At 53.9% G+C, this 16,285-nt stretch overlaps 1 protein-coding gene and 1 long non-coding RNA gene across 4 annotated transcripts in view; both read left to right on the plus strand.

The window, feature by feature from the left end:
* Positions 1-6,485, plus strand: part of LOC309361260 (zinc finger protein 618-like) — a gene marked incomplete at its 3' end in the record, with an annotated part of 48,801 nt that extends 42,316 nt beyond the window's left edge. The window contains exon 13 of the mRNA XM_081896168.1: positions 4,675-6,485. Within this exon, the coding sequence (XP_081752294.1) occupies positions 4,675-6,485 (1,811 nt within the window). The remainder of the gene's footprint in view (positions 1-4,674) is intronic.
* A 43-nt stretch (positions 6,486-6,528) lies between these two features.
* LOC309361325 lies at positions 6,529-9,842 on the plus strand. Of its 3 annotated transcripts, none has more exons than XR_014164423.1 (6): positions 6,529-6,571; positions 6,706-6,851; positions 6,958-6,976; positions 7,238-7,289; positions 7,721-7,950; positions 8,414-8,430. It is a non-coding gene; the product is annotated as an uncharacterized lncRNA (long non-coding RNA). The 3 variants fall into 3 exon arrangements; XR_014164424.1 differs by lacking the exons at positions 6,529-6,571; positions 8,414-8,430 and adding exons at positions 6,628-6,642; positions 9,772-9,842 and having other exon boundaries at positions 6,731-6,851; positions 7,721-7,863; XR_014164425.1 differs by lacking the exon at positions 6,529-6,571 and adding an exon at positions 6,628-6,642 and having other exon boundaries at positions 6,731-6,851.
* The last annotated feature ends 6,443 nt before the right edge of the window (positions 9,843-16,285 follow it).

The following is a 16,285-nucleotide window of genomic DNA, read 5'->3' on the forward strand; positions in this document are numbered from 1 at the left end:
AGCAAGTGGGCTTTGGGGACTACAACTCCCATAATCCTGTGGGCTTTTTGGACTACAATTCCCATGAGCCAGTGGGGTTTGGGGACTACAATTCCCATGAGCCAGTGGACTTTTGGGACTACAACTCCCATGAGCCAGTGGGCTTTGGGGACTACAATTCCCATGAGCCAGTGGGCTTTTGGGACTACAATTCCCATGAGCCAGTGGGCTTTTGGGACTACAACTCCCATGAGCCAGTGGGCTTTTGGGACTACAATTCCCATAATCCTGTGGGCTTTTTGGACTACAATTCCCATGAGCCAGTGGGCTTTGGGGACTACAACTCCCATGAGCCAGTGGGCTTTTGGGACTACAATTCCCATAATCCTGTGGGCTTTTTGGACTACAATTCCCATGAGCCAGTGGGCTTTTGGGACTACAGTTCCCATGAGCCAGTGGGCTTTTGGGACTACAGTTCCCATGAGCCAGTGGGCTTTTGGGACTACAGTTCCCATGAGCCAGTGGGCTTTTGGGACTACAGTTCCCATGAGCCAGTGGGCTTTTGGGACTACAATTCCCATGAGCCAGTGGGCTTTTGGGACTACAGTTCCCATGAGCCAGTGCATTTTGGGACTACAACTCCCATGATCCTTAGCTGACAGGGCCAGTGGATTTTGGGACTACAACTCCCATGAGTCAGTGCGTTTTGGGACTACAACTCCCATGATCCTTAGCTAAAAGGGCTGGATGTTTTGGGACTCCAACTCCCATGATGCTTAGGAAGTTAGTTTGGGGACTCCAGCTCCCATGATCCAGTGGGCTTTTGGGACTACAACTCCCATGATCCCTAGCTAATGGGAAGTTAGTTTGGGGACTCCAACTCCCATGATCCCTTGCTAACAGGGCCAGTAAGCTTTGGGACTACAACTCCCATGATCCCTAGCTAATGGGAAGTTAGTTTGGGGACTCCAACTCCCATGATCCTTAGCTAACAGGGCTGGATGTTTTGGGACTACAACTCCCATGATCCACTGGACTTTTGAGACTACAATTCCCATGAGCCAGTGGGCTTTTGGGACTACAATTCCCATGAACCAGTGGGCTTTTGGGACCACAACTCCCATGATCCAGTGTGTATCTGGAACTACAACTCCCATAATCGTGTGGCTTTTGTGACTACAACCCCCATGATCCTTTGATAAGGATCAGCTTTGGGACTGAGCCAGTTTTGGGGACTACAATTCCCATGAGCCAGTGGATTTTGGGACTCCAACTCCCAGGATCCAGCCCTGTTAGCTAAGGATCATGGGAGTTGGAGTCCCAAAAAACACACTGGCTCATGGGAGTTGGAGTCCCAAAAGGAACAGGGCTGCTTGGTTTTGGGGACTACAACTCCCATGATCCTTTGATAAGGATCAGCTTTGGGACTGAGCCAGTTTTGGGGACTCCAACTCCCAGCAGCCAGTGGGCTTCTTGGACTACAAGTCCCATGAGCCAGCGCGTTTTAGGACTACAAGTCCCAGGAGCCAGTGGGGTTTTGGGACTACAATTCCCATGAGCCAGTGGGGTTTTGGGACTACAATTCCCATGAGCCAGTGGGCTTTTGGGACTACAATTCCCTTGAGCCAGTGGGCTTTTGGGACTACAACTCCCATGAGCCAGTGCATTTTGGGACTACAACTCCCATGATCCTTAGCTGACAGGGCCAGTGGATTTTGGGACTACAACTCCCATGAGTCAGTGCGTTTTGGGACTACAACTCCCATGATCCTTAGCTAAAAGGGCTGGATGTTTTGGGACTCCAACTCCCATGATGCTTAGGAAGTTAGTTTGGGGACTCCAGCTCCCATGATCCAGTGGGCTTTTGGGACTACAACTCCCATGATCCCTAGCTAATGGGAAGTTAGTTTGGGGACTCCAACTCCCATGATCCCTTGCTAACAGGGCCAGTAAGCTTTGGGACTACAACTCCCATGATCCCTAGCTAATGGGAAGTTAGTTTGGGGACTCCAACTCCCATGATCCTTAGCTAACAGGGCTGGATGTTTTGGGACTACAACTCCCATGATCCACTGGACTTTTGAGACTACAATTCCCATGAGCCAGTGGGCTTTTGGGACTACAATTCCCATGAACCAGTGGGCTTTTGGGACCACAACTCCCATGATCCAGTGTGTATCTGGAACTACAACTCCCATAATCGTGTGGCTTTTGGGACTACAACTCCCATGATCCTTTGATAAGGATCAGCTTTGGGACTGAGCCAGTTTTGGGGACTACAATTCCCATGAGCCAGTGGGCTTGGGGGACTCCAACTCCCATGATCCTTAGCTAATGGGAAATTAGTTGGGGGACTCCAACTCCCATGATCCTTAGCTAACAGGGCCAGCGGGTTTTGGGACTCCAATTCCCATGAGCCTTAGCTGACAGGGCTGGATTTTAGCGAAGGATCATGGGAGTTGTAGTCCTGTTCGCTAAGGATCATGGGAGTTGAACCGGGCTGATTGGTTTTGGGACTCCAACTCCCATGAGCCTTTGGCTTTTGAGACTCCAAATCCCATGACCCTTTGCTAACAGGGCTGGATTGGGAGTCCCAGAACCCCACTGGCTCATGGGAGCTGTAGTCCCCCAACCCACTGGCCCTGTTAGCTAAGCCTCATGGGAGTTGGAGTCCTAAGGCCCATAGGCTCATGGGAATTGGAGTCCGAAGAAATCCCGGAAAGCCTCCATTTCTTCTTCCCTGTTAGCTAAGGATCATGGGAGTTGGAGTCCTAAATCTAATCAGGTTGATAAGCTAAGGATCATGGGAGTTGGAGTCCCCAAACCCCACTGGCTCATGGGAATTGTAGTCCCCAAACCCCATTCTCCTGGGAGTTATAGTTTCCCTATTCGCTAAGGCTCATGGGAATTGTAGTCCCCAAACCCGTCTCCTGGGAGTTATAGTTTCCCTATTCGCTAAGGCTCATGGGAATTGTAGTCCCCAAACCCCAGTCTCCTGGGAGTTATAGTTTCCCTATTCGCTAAGGCTCATGGGAATTGTAGTCCCAAAACCCCACTGGCTCATGGGAATTGTAGTCCCCAAACCCCAGTCTACTGGGAGTTATAGTTTCCCTATTCGCTAAGGCTCATGGGAATTGTAGTCCCAAAACCCCACTGGCTCATGGGAATTGTAGTCCCCAAACCCCAGTCTACTGGGAGTTATAGTTTCCCTATTCGCTAAGGCTCATGGGAATTGTAGTCCCCAAACCCGTCTCCTGGGAGTTATAGTTTCCCTGTTAGCTAAGGATCATGGGAGTTGGAGTCCCCAAACCCCACTGGCTCATGGGAATTGTAGTGCCCAAACCCCAGTCTCCTGGGAGTTATAGTTTCCCTGTTCGCTAAGGCTCATGGGAATTGTAGTCCCAAAACCCCACTGGCTCATGGGAATTGTAGTCCCCAAACCCCACTGGCTCATGGGAATTGTAGTCCCCAAACCCCAGTCTCCTGGGAGTTATAGTTTCCCTATTCGCTAAGGCTCATGGGAATTGTAGTCCCCAAACCCCACTGGCTCATGGGAATTGTAGTCCCCAAACCCGCTGGCCCTCTTAGCTAAGGCTCATGGGAGTTGTAGTCCCAGAACCCACTGACCCTCTTATCAATGAATCATGGGAGTTGTAGTCCCAAAACCCACTAGCTCATGGGAATTGTAGTATCACAACCAATCAGTTCTGTTAGCAAAGGATCATGGGAGTTGTAGTCCCCAAGCCCCAGTCTCCTGGGAGTTATAGTTCCGAAACCCCACTGGCTCATGGGAATTGTAGTCCCAGTCCCCACTATCTCATGGGAATTGTAGTATCAAAACCCCCACTGTCTCCTGGGAGTTATAGTTTCCTAAACCACTAGCTCATGGGAATTGTAGTCCCCAAACCAAGCAGCCCTGTTAGTGAAGGCTCATGGGAGTTGTAGTTTCAAAACCCCACTGGCTCATGGGAATTGTAGTTCCAAAACCCACTATCTCCTGGGAGTTATAGTTTCCCAACTCACTGGCCCTCTTAGCTAAGGCTCATGGGAGTTGTAGTCCCAAAACCCACTATCTCATGGGAATTGTAGTATCAAAACCCCACTGTCTCCCGGGAGTTATAGTTTCCTAACCCACTGGCTCATGGGAATTGTAGTCCCCAAACCAATCAGCCCTGTTAGTGAAGGCTCATGGGAATTGTAGTCCCCAAACCCCACTATCTCCTGGGAGTTATAGTTCCCGAACCCACTAGCTCATGGGAATTGTAGTCCCCAAACCAATCAGCCCTGTTAGTGAAGGCTCATGGGAGTTGTAGTCTCAAAACCCCACTGCTCATGGGAATTGTAGTCCCCCTCTTAGCCAAGGCTCATGGGAATTATAGTTCCCTATGGGAACTATAGTTTCCTAACCCACTGGCCTTATTACCTCGTGGGAGTTGTAGTTCCGAAACCCCACTCTCATGGGAATTGTAGTCCCAAAACCAACCAGCTCAGTGTCATGGGAGTTGTAGTCCCCAGGCCCGTCTCCTGGGAGTTATAGTTTCCTATGGGAGTTATAGTTTCCTGCCCCACTGGCCCAATCGCCTCATGGGAGTTCGAGTTCCGAAACCCACTGGCCAAGCCTCATGGGAATCGTAGTTTCCTCTGGGAGTTGTAGTTTCCTCTGGGAGTTATAGTTCCCTCTTCTTCTCCCCCCAGCGCTACACGTCCCGGACAAGGAGCGCCAAGCCCTGGCCGAGCGCCTGCTCCGATTGGCCTGCGCCGAGCCCGCCCTCCTCCCCGCCCTCTCCGGCGCCGAGTTCCAGAAACTGGCCCAGTCCCTCGTCGACAGCGGCGCCCGGCACGGCGCCTACGCCCTTCCCGACGCCCTCGGGAACCTTAGCGCCCTGGCGCTCCAGCACCTGCCCCGCATGTACAACCAGGCCAAGGTCAAAGTCACCTGCGCCCTGGGCGCCGCGCGCGGCATCGGCGTCACCTGCCACGCCCACCCCGGCGGCCATGTTTTGGCGGCGCACCGCGTGGAGACCGGGCGCCTGCGCAGCTACGTCCTAGCCGTCCGCCAACCCGGCGCCTCGGAACCCGTCCAGCTTTGGGTCCAGAACGTCCTGTCGGAGTTTGTGGCGCCCGAGACCCGGGCCGCCTACGTGAGCGATAGCGCGGCGCCCGGCTTCGGGAAGGCGGGCTTGGCGCTCCGCTGCGCAGGCTGCGCCCTCAACGCCGCCGTCGCCGGGGTGCTCAGCCAGAGGGCGCTGCAGGCGCGCGGCATGCCGGAAGTGGCGGAGTTATTGGCAACCTGCGAGGATCTGCTTGGGAGTCGTAGCGCCGAAGCCGGGAGTCGTAGCGCAGGAGCGGCGGCGCCGGGCGTGGATTCCCCGGCGGAGGCGCTCTCGGCCCACGAACGGTGGGAATGTGGCAACCCGGGGAGTCGCAGCGCCGGAGGGTCCGACTTTGGGAGTTATAGCGCGGGCGCGACGCCGCCCTGTTGGGACTCGCCGGCCGACGCCTTGCTGGCGGCGCACGAGTGGCAGGAACGTGGCAACCTGGGGAGTCGCGGCGCCGCCAACCTGCCTGGGAGTTGTAGCGCCGGACGCGGCAACCTGGGGAGTCGCGGCGCCGCCAAGACGCCCGGGAGTTGTAGCGCCGGAGCGGCGGAACATGGCAACCTGGGGAGTTGCGGCGCCGCCAATCCGCCGGGGAGTTGTAGCGCGGAAGCCGGCGCCAAGCTGGGGAGTTGTAGCGCCGGAGCGGCCGAACGGGGCAACCCGGGGAGTCGTGGCGCCGCCAACGCACCTGGGAGTTGGAGCGCCGGAGCGGCGGAACGTGGCAACCCGGGGAGTTGTAGCGCCGGGGATCTCAACCGGGCGCTGCTGGGAAACTTAGCGGCGTTACTGGCGCCCATTAAGCAGGCGGTGGCCGAACTGGGCGCCGAAGGGCGCCCGACGCTGCACCTGGTGTTGCCAACTTATGTGCGCCTGGAAAAGTTGTTCACCTCCAAAGCGGGCGACGCCGGCGTGGTGAGCAAACTCTGCCACCTTTTCTTGGAGGCCCTGAAGGAGAACTTCAAGCTGCACCCGGCGCACAAGGCGGCCATGTTGCTGGACCCGCGCCAGAAGCTGCGCCCGGCGCCAACTTACCAGCACGAAGAGATCGTCGCCCACGTCTGCCAACTGATGGGGCTGTCGGACGAGCCGGAACCGGAACCCGGCGCCGCCAAAAAAGCGCGGGTCTCGGGAGACGTAGCGCCGCCGGGCGCCGAGGAAGCGGAGGTCTACGCCTATCTGCAGGAGGGGAATGTCTCGGCGCCAACTGATCTGCTGCAGTACTGGGCCGGCGCCGCCTCGCACCCGCGCCTGGCCCGCTTGGCGCTGTGGCTGCTGGCGGTGCCGGCGGTGGGCGCCCGGGTCGGGTGCGCCCGCTTGTGTGAAGAGGCGCAGGGGATGCGGAGGGGGCGGGTTCTGGGGGCGGAAGACGCCAACAAGCTGCTGTTTCTGAGGGCGAATATGGCGTGAACTGGGAACTGTAGCGCGGCGCCGGGTTGCGGGTTCGAAGTGAGGTTGGGAAACGTAGTACAGCGCCAGGTTGTGAGTTCGAATGAGTATGGAGAGGTTGGAAACAAATGGGGTTTGAATGGGGAAGGAGAGGGTGGGAAACGTAGCGTGGCGCCGGGTTGCGGGTTCGAATGAGTATGGAGAGGTTGGAAACAAATGGGGTTCGAATGGGGAAGGAGAGGTTGGGAAACGTAGTACAGCGCCAGGTTGCGGGTTCGAATGTGGGTGGGAAACATAGCGCAGCGCCAGGTTGCGGGTTCAAATATGGTGAGAGGGTGGGAAACGTAGCGCGGCGCTGGGTTGCGGGTTCGAATGGAGATGGAGAGTGTTGCGGGTTCAAAGGCGGTGTGTGAGCGGTTGAGAAACGTAGCGCGGCGCCAGGTTTAGGGTTGGAATGGGGAAGGACAGGGTGGGAAACATAGCGCAGCGCCAGGTTGTGGGTTCGAATGGGGGTGGAAGGTTGCAGGTTCTGACGTGGGTGGGAAACGTAGCGTGGTGCCGGGTTGCAGGTTTGACTGTGGCTGGAAAGGGTGGCGGGTTCGAATGGGGAGTGGGAGGGTGGGAAACGTAGTGTGGCGCCGGGTTGCGGGTTCGAATGTGGTGCAAGAGGTTGGGAAACGTAGCGTGGCGCCGGGTTGCGGGTTCAAATGTGGTGCGAGAGGTTGGGAAACGTAGCATGGCACCGGGTTGCGGGTTCGAATGTGGTGCGAGAGGTTGGGAAACGTAGCGTGGCGCCGGGTTGCGGGTTCGAATGTGGTGCGAGAGGTTGGGAAACGTAGCATGGCACTGGGTTGTGGGTTCGAATGTGGTGCGAGAGGTTGGGAAACGTAGCGCGGCGCCGGGTTGCGGGTTTGAATGGGGTGGGAAATGTAGCGCGGCGCTAGGTTGCAGGTTCGAATGTGGCTGGAAAGGGTGGCAGGTTCGAATGGGGATGGAAAGGGTTCCGGGTTCGAATGAGGTTGGGAAACATAGGGTGGCGCCGGGTTGTGGGTTCGAAGTGAGGTTGGAAAACGGGTTTGAATGAGGATGGAGAGGGTGGGAAACGTAGCGTGGCGCCGGGTTGTGGGTTCGAATGTGGTGTGAGAGGTTGGGAAATGTAGCGCGGATGGGGATGGACTGGTTGGGAAACATAGTGTGGCGCCTGGTTGCGGGTTCGAATGGGGATGGAAGGTTGCGGTTCGAATGGGGTGGGAAAGGTAGCGCGGCGCCGGGTTGCGGGTTCAAATGTGAGTGGGAAAGGTAGCACAGCGCCGGGTTGAGGGTTCGAATGGGGTGTGAAAGGTAGCGCGGCGCCAGGTTGCGGGTTCAAATGTGAGTGGGAAACGTAGCACAGCGCCCGGTTGCGGGTTCGAATGGTGATGGAAGGTGGCGGGTTCAAATGTGAGTGGGAAAGGTAGCACAGCGCCGGGTTGAGGGTTCGAATGGGGTGGGAAAGGGTGGCGGGTTCAAATGGGGATGGAAAGGTTGGGAAACGTAGCGTGGCGCCGGGTTGCGGGTTCGAAGTTGTGAGGTTTGGAAACAGTACAGCCCAAGGTTGCGGGTTTGAATGGGGATGGAGAGGGTGGGAAACGTAGCGTGGCACCGGGTTGCGGGTTCGAATGTGGGTGGGAAGGGTGGGAAACGCAGTGTGGCGCCAGGTTGTGGGTTCGAATGTGTGAGAGGTTCGAATGTGTGAGGGAAACGTAGCGCGAATGGGGATGGACTGGTTGGGAAACGTAGCGTGGCGCCGGGTTGCGGGATTGACTGTGGCTGGAAAGGGTGGCGGGTTCGAATGGGGAATGGGAGGGTGGGAAACGTAGTATGGTGCCGGGTTGCGGGTTCGAATGTGGTGCGAGAGGGTGGGAAACGTAGCATGGCGCCGGGTTGCGGGTTCGAAGGTGGTGGGAGAGGTTGGGAAACATAGCGCAGCGCCAGGTTGGTGGTTTGAATGGCTGGAAAGGGTAGTGGGTTTGAATGTGGTGTGTGAGAGGTTGGGAAACGTAGCACGGCGCCAGGTTGCGGGTTTGAATGGGAAACGTAGCGCGGTGCCAGGTTGCGGGTTCGAAGGTGTGGGAGATGGTGGGAAACGTAGCATGGCGCCATGTTGAGGGTTCGAATGGGGCTAGATAGGGTTGCGGGTTCAAAGGTGGTGTGAGAGGTTGGGAAAGGTAGCACGGCGCCAGGTTGCAGGTTCAAGTGTGGGTGGGAAACGTAGCATGGTGCCCACCTCAACCGGGCGCTGCTGGGAAACTTAGCAGCTATACTGGCGCCCATTAAGCAAGCCGTCTCCAAACTGGGCGCCGAAGGAACTGTCAGACGCGCCCAAACTGGAACCCGGCGCCGTGCGGGGGAAACGTAGCGCGGCGCCGGGTTGCAGGTTCAAAGGTGGATGGAGGTTGGGAAACATAGTTCAGCGCCAAGTTGTGGGTTCGAATGAGTATGGAGAGGTTGGAAACAAATGGGGTTTGAATGGGGAAGGAGAGGTTGGGAAACGTAGTACGGCGCCAGGTTGCGGGTACAAAGGTGTGAATGGTTGGGAAACATAGCATGGCGCCAGGTTGCGGGTTCGAATGTGGGTGGGAAATAGCGCAGCGCCAGGTTGCGGGTTCAAATATGGTGAGAGGGTGGGAAACGTAGCGCGGCGCTGGGTTGCGGGTTCGAATGTGGTGTGAGGTTGGGAAACGGGTTCGAATGGGGATGGTGAGGGTGGGAAACGTAGCGCGGCGCTAGGTTGTGGGTTCAAATATGTGAGAGGTTGGGAAACGTAGCGTGAATGGGGATGGAGTGGGTGGGAAAACAGGTTGCGGGTTCAGATATGGTGAGAGGGTGGGAAACGTAGCTTGGCGCCAGGTTGCGGGTTCGAAGGTGTGGGAGATGGTGGGAAACGTAGCGTGGCGCCAGGTTGCTGGTTTGAATGGGTGGAAAGGGTTCCGGGTTCGAATGTGGTGTGAGGTTGGGAAACGTAGCGTGGCGCTGGCTTGCGGGTTCGAAGTGAGGTTGGGAAACGTAGTACAGTGCCAGGTTGCGGGTTCGAATGAGTATGGAGAGGTTGGAAATCGGGTTTGAATGGGGATGGAGAGGGTGGGAAACGTAGCGTGGCGCCGGGTTGTGGGTTCGAATGTGGTGTGAGAGGTTGGGAAATGTAGCGCGGATGGGGATGGACTGGTTGGGAAACATAGTGTGGCGCCTGGTTGCAGGTTTGAATGGGGATGGAGAGGGTGGGAAACGTAGCACGGCGCCGGGTTGCAGGTTCGAATGCGGATGGAAGGTTGCAGGTTCGAATGGGGTGGGAAAGGGTGGCGGGTTCAAATGGGGATGGAAAGGTTGGGAAACGTAGCGTGGCGCCGGGTTGCGGGTTCGAAGTTGTGAGGTTTGGAAACAGTACAGCCCAAGGTTGCGGGTTTGAATGGGGATGGAGAGGGTGGGAAACGTAGCGTGGCACCGGGTTGCGGGTTCGAATGTGGGTGGGAAGGGTGGGAAACGTAGTGTGGCGCCAGGTTGTGGGTTCGAATGTGTGAGAGGTTCGAATGTGTGAGGGAAACGTAGCGCGAATGGGGATGGACTGGTTGGGAAACGTAGCGCGGTGCCAGGTTGCGGGTTTGACTGTGACTGGAAAGGGTGGCGGGTTCGAATGGGGAGTGGGAGGGTGGGAAACATAGCGTGGCGCCGGGTTGCAGGTTCGAATGTGGTGTGAGAGGTTGGGAAACGTAGCATGGCGCCGGGTTGCGGGTTCGAATGTGGTGCGAGAGGGTGGGAAACGTAGCACGGCGCCGGGTTGCAGGTTCGAATGTGGTGTGAGAGGTTGGGAAACGTAGCACGGCGCCGGGTTGCGGGTTCGAATGTGGTGCGAGAGGGTGGGAAACGTAGGATGGCGCCGGGTTGCGGGTTCGAATGTGGTGTGAGAGGTTGGGAAACGTTGCGTGGCGCCAGGTTGCGGGTTTGACTGTGGCTGGAAAGGGTTGCGGGTTCGAATGGGAATGGAGAGAGTGGGAAACGTAGTACGGCGCCGGGTTGCGGGTTCGAATGTGGTGGGAGAGGTTGGGAAACATAGCGTGGCGCCGGGTTTGGGGTGTATATAGTTGTATAGGGGGAATGGGGAGGGAGGGAGGGGAGAGGGAAGGATTTGAACCCGGGGTTGGAGTGGAATTGGATTTGAACTTGAATTCAGGGTGGAACCGGAACTTGGGGCCGAACTGGGACCAGAACTCGAACCAAAACTGGAACCGGAATTGTGGGCCGAACTGGAATTCTAGTTCGGCGCCAAGTTCAGCTCCGCATTGGGGTCTGAATTCAGGTCTGAATTGTAGTTCAGCCCTAAGTTCAGGTCTGAGTTTGTGTCTGAATTCTAGTTCGGCGCCAAGTTCAGCTCCGAATTGGGGTCTGAATTCAGGTCTGAATTGTAGTTCGGACAGGAGTTCATCCCCGAGTTCCAGTTCGAGTTCCATTTTAGCCCCTGGTTCAAGTTCAGGTCCCAATTCAGGTCTGAACTGGGAACTGTAGCGCGTTTTTTGGGAACTGTAGCGCATGGGTGTATATAGTTGTATAGAAGGGGGCAATGGGGTAAGGATCTTGAACCCGGGGCAGAAGCTGAACTGGGATCTGAACTCCAATTCGAGGGGGTGAGGGAGGGGAGGGGCCAAGGACTTGAACCCGGGGCCAGGGAAGAACTATGAGCTGAATTCGGATCTGAACTCCATCTCGGAGTTGAACCTGAATTTGGGGCCGAACTAGAATTCAAACTCAGACTTGAACTTGAACTCAGGCCTGAACCCGAAACCAACTTGATTTTGGACCTGAACTCGGGCCGAACTGGAATTCACACCCAAACTCAGGTCCGAATTTGAACTCCAGCTTAGGGACTGAACTTGAATTTGGACCTGAACTCGGGGCCGAACTAGAATTCACACCCAAACTCAGGTCTGAATTTGAACTCAGACCTGAACTCAAACCTGAACTGGGACCTGAACTTGGGGCTGAACTCTTAATTCAAACCTGAACTGGCAGCTGAACTTGAACTCAGGGCCGAACTCAGACCTGAACTCGGACTCGGGGCTGAACTTGAACTTGAACCCAGGCCTGAACCCAAACTCAAACTCTGAATTTGAACTCCAGCTTAGGGCCTGAACTTGAATTTGGACCTGAACTCGGGGGCCGAACTAGAATTCACACCCAAACTCAGGTCTGAATTTGAACTCAGGGCCGAACTCAGACCTGTACTCGAACTTAAACTCTGAATTTGAACTCCAGCTTAGGGCCTGAACTTGAATTGGGACCTGAACTCGGGGCCGAACTAGAATTCACACCCAAACCCGGACCTGAACTCAGGTCCAAATTTGAACTCAGGGCCGAACTCAGACCTGAACTCGAACTCAGGGTTGAACTTAAACTCAGGCCTGAACCCGACTCTGAATTTGAACTCCAACTTAGGGCCTGAACTTGAATTTGCACCTGAACTCGGGACCGAACTAGAATTCACACCCAAACCCAGACCTGAATTTGAACTGAGGACCGAACTCGAACTCGGGGCTGATCTTGAACTTGAACCCAGGCCTGAACCCGAACTCAAACTCTGAATTTGAACTCCAGCTTAGGGCCCGAACTTGAATTTGGACCTGAACTAGAATTCACAACCAAACTCAGGTCCGAATTTGAACTCAGACCTGAACTCAAACCCGAAATGGGACCTGAACTTGGGGCTGAACTCCAATTCATACCCGAACTGGCAGCTGATTCTGAACATGAACTCGGGGCCCAAACGAACTTGGGGTTGAACTGGGGCCCGAACTTGAACTCAAACTTTGAACTTTCCCCACTTCCTGTTCCGCCAGCTCCCACTTCCTGTTGGGAGGACAGGAAGAGGCGGGGCCAAAGAAGCTCCGCCCACCTCATAGGCTTGCTGACTGTCATTCTGCCCGATAGACTACAATTCCCATCATGCCTCACCACTGGCCCTGTTAGCTAAGCATCATGGGATTTGGAGTCTCCAAACTAACCTCCCATTAGCAAAGGATCATGGGAGTCGGAGTCCCAAACCCCACTGGCTCATGGGAGCTGGAGTCCCAAAGCTTACTGGCCCTGTTAGCAGAGGATCATGGGATTTGGAGTCCCCAAATTAACCTCCCATTAGCAAAGGATCATGGGTGTTGTAGTCCCGAAACCTCCAGCCCTGTTAGCTAAGGATCATGGGAGTTGGAGTACCTTAACCCACTTGCTCTCTTAGCTAAGGATCATGGGAGTTGGAGTCCCCAAACCCCACTGGCTCATGGGAGTTGTAGTCCCAAAACCTCCAGCCCTGTTAGCTAAGGATCATGGGAGTTGGAGTCCCCAAAACCAAGCAGCTAACTAACTCCCATGATCCAGTGGGCTTTGGGACTACAACTCCCATGATCCAGTGGGCTGGATGTTAGCTAAGGAGCATGGGAGTTGGAGTCCCCAAAGCCCACTGGATCATGGGAGTTTTAGTCCCAAAGCTTACTGGCCCTGTTAGCATCATGGGATTTGGAGTCCCCAAACTAACTTCCCATTAGCTAAGGATCATGGGAGTTGGAGTCCCCAAACCCTCTGGGCTTAGTAGCTAAGGATCATGGGAGTTGGAGTCCCCAAAGCCCACTGGATCATGGGAGGTGGAGTCTCCAAAGCCCAATGGATCATGGGAATTGTAGTCCCCAAAGCCCACTGGATCATGGGAGGTGGAGTCCCAAAAGCCCACTGGATCATGGGAGGTGGAGTCCCGAAAGCCCAATGGATCATGGGAGTTGTAGTCCCGAAACCTCCAGCCCTGTTAGCTAAGGCTCATGGGATTTGTAGTCCCTTAACCCACTTGCTCTCTTAGCTAAGGATCATGGGAGTTGTAGTCCCCAAACCCCACTGGCTCATGGGAGTTGGAGTTCCAAAAGCCCAATGGATCATGGGAATTGTAGTCCCAAAACCTCCAGCCCTGTTAGCTAAGGATCATGGGAGTTGGAGTCCCCAAAACCAAGCAGCTAACTAACTCCCATGATCCAGTGGGCTTTGGGACTACAACTCCCATGATCCAGTGGGCTGGATGTTAGCTAAGGAGCATGGGAGTTGGAGTCCCCAAAGCCCACTGGATCATGGGAGTTTTAGTCCCAAAGCTTACTGGCCCTGTTAGCATCATGGGATTTGGAGTCCCCAAACTAACTTCCCATTAGCTAAGGATCATGGGAGTTGGAGTCCCCAAACCCTCTGGGCTTAGTAGCTAAGGATCATGGGAGTTGGAGTCCCCAAAGCCCACTGGATCATGGGAGGTGGAGTCTCCAAAGCCCAATGGATCATGGGAATTGTAGTCCCCAAAGCCCACTGGATCATGGGAGGTGGAGTCCCAAAAGCCCACTGGATCATGGGAGGTGGAGTCCCGAAAGCCCAATGGATCATGGGAGTTGTAGTCCCGAAACCTCCAGCCCTGTTAGCTAAGGCTCATGGGATTTGTAGTCCCTTAACCCACTTGCTCTCTTAGCTAAGGATCATGGGAGTTGTAGTCCCCAAACCCCACTGGCTCATGGGAGTTGGAGTTCCAAAAGCCCAATGGATCATGGGAATTGTAGTCCCAAAACCTCCAGCCCTGTTAGCTAAGGATCATGGGAGTTGGAGTCCCCAAAACCAAGCAGCTAACTAACTCCCATGATCCAGTGGGCCTTGGGACTACAACTCCCATGATCCAGTGGGCTGGATGTTAGCTAAGGAGCATGGGAGTTGGAGTCCCCAAAGCCCACTGGATCATGGGAGTTTTAGTCCCAAAGCTTACTGGCCCTGTTAGCATCATGGGATTTGGAGTCCCCAAACTAACTTCCCATTAGCTAAGGATCATGGGAGTTGGAGTCCCCAAACCCTCTGGGCTTAGTAGCTAAGGATCATGGGAGTTGGAGTCCCCAAAGCCCACTGGATCATGGGAGGTGGAGTCTCCAAAGCCCAATGGATCATGGGAATTGTAGTCCCCAAAGCCCACTGGATCATGGGAGGTGGAGTCCCAAAAGCCCACTGGATCATGGGAGGTGGAGTCCCGAAAGCCCAATGGATCATGGGAGTTGTAGTCCCGAAACCTCCAGCCCTGTTAGCTAAGGCTCATGGGATTTGTAGTCCCTTAACCCACTTGCTCTCTTAGCTAAGGATCATGGGAGTTGTAGTCCCCAAACCCCACTGGCTCATGGGAGTTGGAGTTCCAAAAGCCCAATGGATCATGGGAATTGTAGTCCCAAAACCTCCAGCCCTGTTAGCTAAGGATCATGGGAGTTGGAGTCCCCAAAACCAAGCAGCTAACTAACTCCCATGATCCAGTGGGCCTTGGGACTACAACTCCCATGATCCAGTGGGCTGGATGTTAGCTAAGGAGCATGGGAGTTGGAGTCCCCAAAGCCCACTGGATCATGGGAGTTTTAGTCCCAAAGCTTACTGGCCCTGTTAGCATCATGGGATTTGGAGTCCCCAAACTAACTTCCCATTAGCTAAGGATCATGGGAGTTGGAGTCCCCAAACCCTCTGGGCTTAGTAGCTAAGGATCATGGGAGTTGGAGTCCCCAAACCCTCTGGGCTTAGTAGCTAAGGATCATGGGAGTTGGAGTCCCCAAACCCTCTGGGCTTAGTAGCTAAGGATCATGGGAGTTGGAGTCCCCAAAGCCCACTGGATCATGGGAATTGTAGTCCCCAAAGCCCACTGGATCATGGGAGGTGGAGTCCCAAAAGCCCACTGGATCATGGGAGGTGGAGTCCCGAAAGCCCACTGGATCATGGGAGGTGGAGTCCCAAAAGTCCAATGGATCATGGGAGGTGGAGTCCCAAAACATCCAGCCCTGTTAGCTAAGCATCATGGGAGTTGGAGTCCCCAAACCCCACTGGATCATGGGAATTGTAGTCCCGAAACATCCAGATTGTTACTATAGGGCAACAAAACGCGCCAAGGATGGGAAAATCCGGGGGAAATAGAGAAATAAAGAAGAATTTCGGGGAGAAAGGGGAATGAACCAAATTCCAGGGCGGATTATTCCCCGATTATTAATATTATTAATAATATTGGGAATGAACAATTATTCCCTGATTATTATTAATATTATTAATATTATAATTATTACTCGGTCCATCACTCTTAATCCATATATTCCGGTTTGGGGGGGAAATTAAAATAATAATTTCATGAGAATTGGGAATGAACAATGTTCCAGGGCAGATTATTCCCTGATGATTATTATTATTATTATTATTATTATTATTATTATTATTATTATTATTATTATTATTATTATATAATTATTACTCTGTCCATCATTCCTTTAATCCATTTATTCTAGTTTGGGGGGGAAATTAAAATAATAATTTCGGGAAAATTGGGAATGAACTATGTTCCAGGGCAGGCAGATTATTCCCTAATAATAATAATAATAATAATAATAATAATAATAATGTCATTTATACCCATCTGGTCCCCTTATAAAATTCTATTATTATTAATAATAATAATAACATAATTATTATTATCCCATTCCGCTTTTCCGGGGCTCCAGTCTCTTCCTTCCAACAACCCAAATTTCTTATCCTGAAAAATAATATAAATAATAAAATCGCCGCCCCGAGTGCAAATTTTCTGTTCTTTCCCTGAAAAATAATAAGTAATAAAATCGCCGCCCCGAGTTCGAATTTCCTGTTCTTTCCCCCCGAAAAATAATAATAAAAATAATAAGTAATAAAATCGCTGCCTTGAGTGCGAATTTCTTGTTCTTCCCCCGAAAAATAATGAAATAAGAAAAATAAAATCGCTGCCCCGAGTGGAA

This window comes from Podarcis melisellensis, assembly GCF_964234715.1.
Source record: "Podarcis melisellensis genome assembly, chromosome: W".
NCBI classification, from domain to species: domain Eukaryota; kingdom Metazoa; phylum Chordata; class Lepidosauria; order Squamata; family Lacertidae; genus Podarcis; species Podarcis melisellensis.